This window comes from Colossoma macropomum, unplaced genomic scaffold (assembly GCF_904425465.1).
Source record: "Colossoma macropomum unplaced genomic scaffold, Colossoma_macropomum, whole genome shotgun sequence".
NCBI lineage: Eukaryota > Metazoa > Chordata > Actinopteri > Characiformes > Serrasalmidae > Colossoma > Colossoma macropomum.
Window position 1 is genome coordinate 15338186 of NW_023494807.1, and position 7163 is coordinate 15345348.

The window sequence follows — 7163 nt, forward strand, 5'->3', positions numbered from 1 at the left end:
TGATTCAGCTCCGTCAGTTCATCAGTCACATTGTGTCATGGAGAATTGGCATTCTGTTTTTTTATGCCAGCTGATGCAGTTGTGTTATTTGAACACCAAAGCTTGCAAACAACCAGCAACAATCAACAGCTCCTCCTACCTCATTGCTCTGATGTCATGAATAAGCTGTGCAACATCAATGACACACTCACCATTTTGCTTCATTTGAAATTTGATCAAAATATTGTGGGAATATAGAGTCATGGACCCAGTATTGTGAAACAAATAGAAATGTGGGCTGAGGGTTCATTCACCCATAATCCCGATACTGATTTTAAGGGGCTAAAAAGTCTGATAACCAGTAATATTGGTCAGTTTAATTTTATATAATTTTTAATTTTATGTACCCCAATAGTTTTAGTTAAACAATACTTTACTGACAGATGGTTCAGTTGTCAACTGTGAATTGTGAAATATGACTGTCCTCAATGGTCACACTTTATAAACTCGAATGAACAGCAGAAACTCACAATCTTAATTCATATAAATGTTGTAGCAGGGTGGGTGAGTTGTCCAGAGTTCTTTACAGTTTTAATTACGCCTTTCTGACTTTATTATTGTTTTGTTTATTACATGTTATTCTCATCCTAAAGTTGAAGTTTTTTGTCATTTTCAGCTAATGATGTTATATGTTTAGATTCACCAGTTCAGACTGTATTGCCATTGTGTCATTAAACAGGGAGTGTTTATAATTAGGTTCTGCAGTGGCACGATCCATCATTTTGCCCTGTCATCAGGAGGTCACGAGTTCAAATCCCAGTAATAATGCAAAAAACGTCCAACCAACTTAATTATATGCAACGTTTTTGGCAATGAAACTGCAGATTGTCAATATCAATTAATATTATTGGCCAGACGATATAACAGTTGGGCTCTGTCAGTTACAACAGGCATGTCAAACCAGGGAACTTCTGGGCCAAATTGCTGTGGAGATTAACATTAACCCTCATCTAACACTCTGAATTCTGTTCAAGAAGGCCTTGCTAATTAGCTGATTAGCTGAGTCAGGTGTATTTAGTGAGGCAGTATGCTGATGTCTGCAGTGTTTTGGCCTGTGAGGACTGGAGCCATGTGAATTACAAGAACATTCCATAAAATATACGCTTTTTTTTGGCCAAAATAACTTTTTGAAATGTTTTCGTATATAAAGGTTAGAGGAGTAACAGTTATAGTGTATTGTGATGCGAAACTGTGACAATGTGCATCATAGGAATCTGACAATGCATTATAAAGAATGAACATTCTGTTAAACACACTCTTGAAGAAGTTGGTTCTTCATGGGTTCTTTAGTAAAGAAAATGGTTTTATATAGCCAACGAACCTTTTAACTATATACAACCCTTTTGCTAAGAGTGTGTGGCATCCAAAGCAGTTGCATTGCTTGAATGCCGAAGTTTAAAAACAACCAACAACAATCAACCAAACAACCCACTTCAGCACATCAGCATGTCATACTCCACACTCCTCCCAGATCTAGTCTCATAAGTAAGCTGTTCAGCAACATAACTGTAGCCATCAGTCATATTTTTTCTCCATTCAATTTTTTTTTCAAATAGAGTACTGAATCACGAACCCACCATTGTGAATCAAACTGAATTGTGAGCTGAGTGTATCAGTACTCCCATAACAATCAATAGAAAGCTTGGTGTGTGTATTTTATTGTGTATATTCCACTGCCAGTTACATCTGCATATTCAGTATATTTTTAAAACTTTTTGAACCAAAATTAATCGTTCAAGGTGAAAGTTGAGATAATTGTTTCTTAAAGAATTGTGATTGAGGTCAGAGATTTATGAGGACATGTTTTTATTTTCAGACCAGGTCAGGTTTTGGAGGAGCTTGTAGCTTTTGCCCTGTGTGCATAATATTTTTATTCTTTCTGAGCTTGGAGAGAGCAAATGTCTATCTTGTGTCTTGTGTGTGTGAGAGGGAGAGATAAAGAGAGAGAGGGAGGGGTGAGAGAGATAGCAGGAGGCAGAGAAAGGGAGGAGGGTATTAATAGAGAGCTGGTGAGCGTTGCCTCTGTTGGTACTGAATACTCTACTGTAGGCCAGCAAAACTACTTCTACTGAATCTTAACCAGCTGGCCATTGTGCCTGAGAAAAGAGTCTGGAGCTCTAAGGGAGAGAGTGAATAGTGAAGAGTCATGTGGTGTTTTTAGTTCATAGAGTTTTCAGTGAATTTTCTAAATGCTCTTTTTGATAATTTCATGTTGTGTGTGTGTGTGAGGGAAGGAGATAAAGCGTGCCTTCCTGAGACGGTGGAGACTTGTACCACATTTCACAGCAGTGGGTCATTATGCAAGAGATTTTTGTCAAGTTTTGGAAGAACACAGACACCTAGTGGTCATGAGGTAGAATTACAACTAATATATACTTTTACCTTTTTTTCTTGCTTGAGATCCTCCATTATGTTTGGTGAACTAGATATATTCATTTTTCCGCATTTTAAGCATCTTTTGGTCAAGAACACAAAAGTGCTGATTTTGAGACTGTACAGTGTTCCTTAGGCTTTGAATATAAAATGCTTCTTTATTAGTTATGAACAGATGTGAGTTTTGCCCTCTGAGATTTGGGTTTCAGGTGTAACAGGACTGCACCTCACTGTTTCTGGAGATGTACTGCCATGTAGTGTTCAGTTTCGACCCTAATCTAACATCTAATCATATTCAGTTAATCAACATCTTTGGGAGCATTGAAATATCTCAGTAAGACAGATGTAATGTTCCAAACCAAGTTCCAAAGTAGGGTGTGGAAAATTTCTGCTTGGTATTTTATGTACACAAAATGATGCGCGGAGCTGAAAGTTGATATACAGTGCTGTGCAAGAGTTTTAGGAACCTAAAAAATTACATTCAAAAAGCTATTTATCTGGACTGTAAACATTTATTTGCTCAGAAGAAAAACTAATGTTAGAATTTTAATACAAATATTAAATAATATTAATTCAGTAAGTACTGATTTTACATATGTCAGTGTGTTTGTTTAACCATTTCCAAACATTTCCTCATGGCAGCCCAGTATTACCTTTGGTTATTATCTAAGACCCGGTTTCTCTAATTAATGCTTCCTTATGTTGAATCAAGTGTGCTGCTGATGGAATATATCAAATCCATGCGATGGCGAAGTGATGTTCTTCAAACTAGTTTACAAGATATCGACTACTTTTTTCTAAATAAGAAATGGTGCCCTAGACTTTTGCACAGTGCTGCATTTGAAGGCTTTTTGAAGTCTTGAGTACATTTCTTGCTGAAAGTGCCGATTGGAAAACAATAATTGAAGCTAAGACTAATAACTTTCATAAACTTTTGATATGCAAAATCAGCATTATTTTCTTCATATATTTCATTTCATGAAGTATTAGCAAGCATGTCTTTAAATTTAGAAATATTTGACTTACTCATAATTCGTTAGTGTATTATTTTCTTAGTATTTTTGGTTTTATTAATGTCAGTCAAAGAGTACTGAAAAATAAGAAAATGGTCTGATAAATCAGAAATCAGTACTCCAGATTTCACCACTTCATTCAAAGAATTAGTTAATATGTTATCAGTCAAAGTTGCTGAATTTTCTTTAACTCGTGTAGATTTGTAGATGAGAGGAAAAAAAATAACTAGAATAAAGAATATTAAGAAAATACCCAGTAGGGGTATCTACTTTATTTTTAAAAAGATTTATATTAAAATCACCTAAAATATAAAGTTTATCCTCCATATTTATCAAGTCAAGTGATCTGGACAGACTTTCATTAAAATCTTTGACGACAGAGTCAGGTGGTCGATAAATAACACCAACAATAACATTCTTTCTGTTAAAAGTACCAGAAAACTCCAAAAAAACAGATTCTATCTCAGCCCTGTCCGATTTCAAAATGAGATCATCCATAATTTTAAATTCATAATCCTCATAAATAAACAGAGATACTCCAACTCCAGATCTATTTTCTCTTACAAAATGAACTGAGTTATATTTAGGAAGTTTAAAGATATCCTTAGAATCCTCTGTAAGCCAAGTTTCTGATAAAACAATAACAGAAAAATGATGTTTAAGCGTAGATAAATAATGAATAAATTTATCATAGTTACTGGAAAGACTTCTTATATTCAAATGAAGAGTAGAGAGTATATTAGAAGGCGTAGCAACACAAATCATTAAGCTGGCTTTCATTATAAAAGGTACAAATATTGGAGACATCAAATGAGGAAGAAAAATGTAAAAATTATAAGAGTCACTTGTAGAGAGATCAAGTGGCTTGAAAATCTGACCCTCAGAATCACATTTGTTACAGTCCATAATGCAAACAGAAAACAATGTGGTGTAAATATGTAAACCAAACAAGCAATGTGTAAACATCCAATAGCGAAAATTAATTAGCTGAATTCTGAGCAATGAGCTTTTTTTGTTGTGATGGATTTTGAATTGGTGGACGAACAATGAGTTTGTCATATCTCAAATATGCAATATCACCTCTCTCTCAAGCTGCCTTCATTGCTGGGAGTAGTTCTTTCCTTCTCTGTCGGACAGCTTCAGGGAAGTCCTCATTAATAAAGATGTCTGAGCTCTTCAAGATTTTAGCTGAAGACGATGTTGGCTTCCCAGTCCTATGAGCCGCATCCAATTCTGTTTTCAAATGATCCAGTTGTAGTTTTTTTTCTGAATAACTTTTTCACTTTTTCTTCAGAATCAGATACCTTTTCTTTGATAGACTCTTTGATGCCATGAACAACAATATTATGTTGTCTTGACTGGCCCTCCAAATAGTCTGTCTTGTCTGAGATTGAAATCAAACTTTTACAGACGGTGTCCAGATCTGCCCTGGTTTCATTACTGCTCTTGGACCAAGTTTTACCTGAAAGTTTGAAATCATCAAATTCCTTTTGAGTCATTTCTAAACTCACCTTGAGATCATAGACTTGCTTTGACAGATCATCACTCCTCCTGTTTGAAGAATCAACTATGATCTGTACACAAGATTTAAAGCTCTTTTCTTGCTGTTCAAGCAAAGTTCTGTAAAAATCTTTTTGCTGGTCCAACAATTCACGCATTTGAGTCATGGTGACATATTCCTCAGTGGTGTTATTGGAAGCTTTGGGTGGCATGTTTTGATCATCCCGTGTCAAGGCCCACTAGGCCCAAAGTTTAGCAAAATAGAGCCAGAAGCCTCCACAAAATACTTGCAGTGTCCACAATTCTGAAAGTTCATTTGACTCTTCCCAATTCAACCAACAGCAACCAACCTCCATGAGCCACCAAGGCCCAAAGTTTAGTAGAGTCGGGCTAAAAGCCTCCACAAAATACCAGAAACATCCACAAGTTTGATATAAAGTGTTGAATTTGAATCTCTTCAATTCAACCAGCAGTATAAATACTTCGAGACTCGACTCACACCTCGGAGACTCGAGACTTGACTCAGACTCTCACCCCATTAGTTCATAACGTCATCCACTCGTATAGCTGTCGTCCACTTCCCTGGACGTATAACATTGTATTGTGAAAAAGTCGCAAAAGCAGCAACTGAGTACAAATTATTCAATTTTTAGTGTCTGGGGGAAAAAAAAACAGAAAACATTTTAGCAGAAAATTACCAAGAGGCAAAAAAACCCCAAAAGTATCCATCTACATCCACAAGGCATGTGCAAAATAAATCCCAAAGCAAAGAAATCCTGGGCTCACCGTCCTTAGAAAAAGTATAAAAAGCCTTTTATTGAAACATGGCAATAAGTATAAAAATGTGCTTCTCAGGCCTTCATCAGGACACAGAACAATGGCATGTCAATAGAAAACACCTGAGAACACCTATATATATATATATATATATATATAATGTATACACACACACGCAAGCTTCTGCCACCTGTTGGTCAAGAAGAAAATATCTTGCTCCCAAAGATACATAAGAATCCTCTTAATCCCCCTGGCTGACCAGTTGTCAGTGGTATTGGAACTATTATGGAACCTTTATCCAAATATGTTGACTATTTTATAAAACCCTTTGTTTCAGAGCTACCATCATTCCTACAAGATACAACACATGTTGAAAAAAATTGAGAGACTGAAGAATGTGGGAGATGCTTTTCTTGTTATGATGGATGTAGAGACACTTTAAACTAATATAGACCGTAGTGAAAGCATTGAAGCCCTGAGACGCTGTCTTCAATCCAGGGAGGAAGGATTGATGCCCCTCAGCCACTTCATTCTGCAGTTAACGCAGTGGACTTTGCATAATAATGTGTTTTAATTTCAGGATCAACTCTTTCAGCAGATTAAGAGTACAGCTATGGGTGCCTGCTATGCTCCCAGCTATGCATGTTTATTTCTAGGATATTGGGAAGAAAGATTTGTTCATAGCTCTTTAAATCATTTTTGAGGTAACATGTTGTTTTATGGCAGGTATGTTGTCTTTTATTTTTCCGGGGTACTGAGTCACAACTTTTGGAGTTTCATGGCTATCTTTACTCGATCAATCCCAACATCAAATTGAGTCAAATTATTTCAGGGAGTGATACGATGTCAGAGACAGTCTCAAGTCCATTTCGTGACTCAGTATAGTAGAGAGACTGGCTGTATTAGAAGCATTATTTTAAGAAATTGGAATATAGTGCAAAGTGACAGTGTTCCCTGACCCTCCATCTTTTTGTTTTAGAAGAGTCCCTATCCTTAAAGAGTTAAGTTGGTGCACAGCCAGCTTGGAAATACAACGAAGTACACATGGCTGCATAGACCCAAAGGCAATTTTAGATGTGGTGGGTGCAATCATTGCTCCAGTATGATTAGAGATGATCTGTTTGTGGATTTGTTTTCTTGTAAATCATTCAAACTTGGTGATTTCTCTCCTTTTTGCTGAAATTTTATTTTATTTATTTATTTTTTCCCCTTTCTCTCCCCCTATTTTCTTCCTGACCAACAGGTGGCAGAAGCTTGTGTGTGTGTGTGTGTGTGTGTGTGTGTGTGTGTGTGTGTATATACATACATGGAACCATTTCTCTTTTGAGTTTTCTGCACCCATGCCCCAGGACCACCTGTCTTTTGTTTCATTTTTGTGACCTCTGTAGCACTTCTTCATTTCTGTTGTTTATTGTATAAAGATTTTCAGTATTTAGTGTGTCCACTCTTTACCTTTATTAC

The 7163-nt window shown here is 36.3% G+C and overlaps 1 protein-coding gene across 1 annotated transcript in view; it reads left to right on the plus strand.

The window, feature by feature from the left end:
- The window catches only part of camsap2b (calmodulin regulated spectrin-associated protein family, member 2b), a 74079-nt gene extending 67319 nt beyond the window's left edge, over positions 1–6760 (plus strand). Inside the window, exon 7 of the mRNA XM_036556116.1 lies at positions 6682–6760. Within this exon, the coding sequence (XP_036412009.1) occupies positions 6682–6699 (18 nt within the window). The 3' untranslated portion in view covers positions 6700–6760. The remainder of the gene's footprint in view (positions 1–6681) is intronic.
- The last annotated feature ends 403 nt before the right edge of the window (positions 6761–7163 follow it).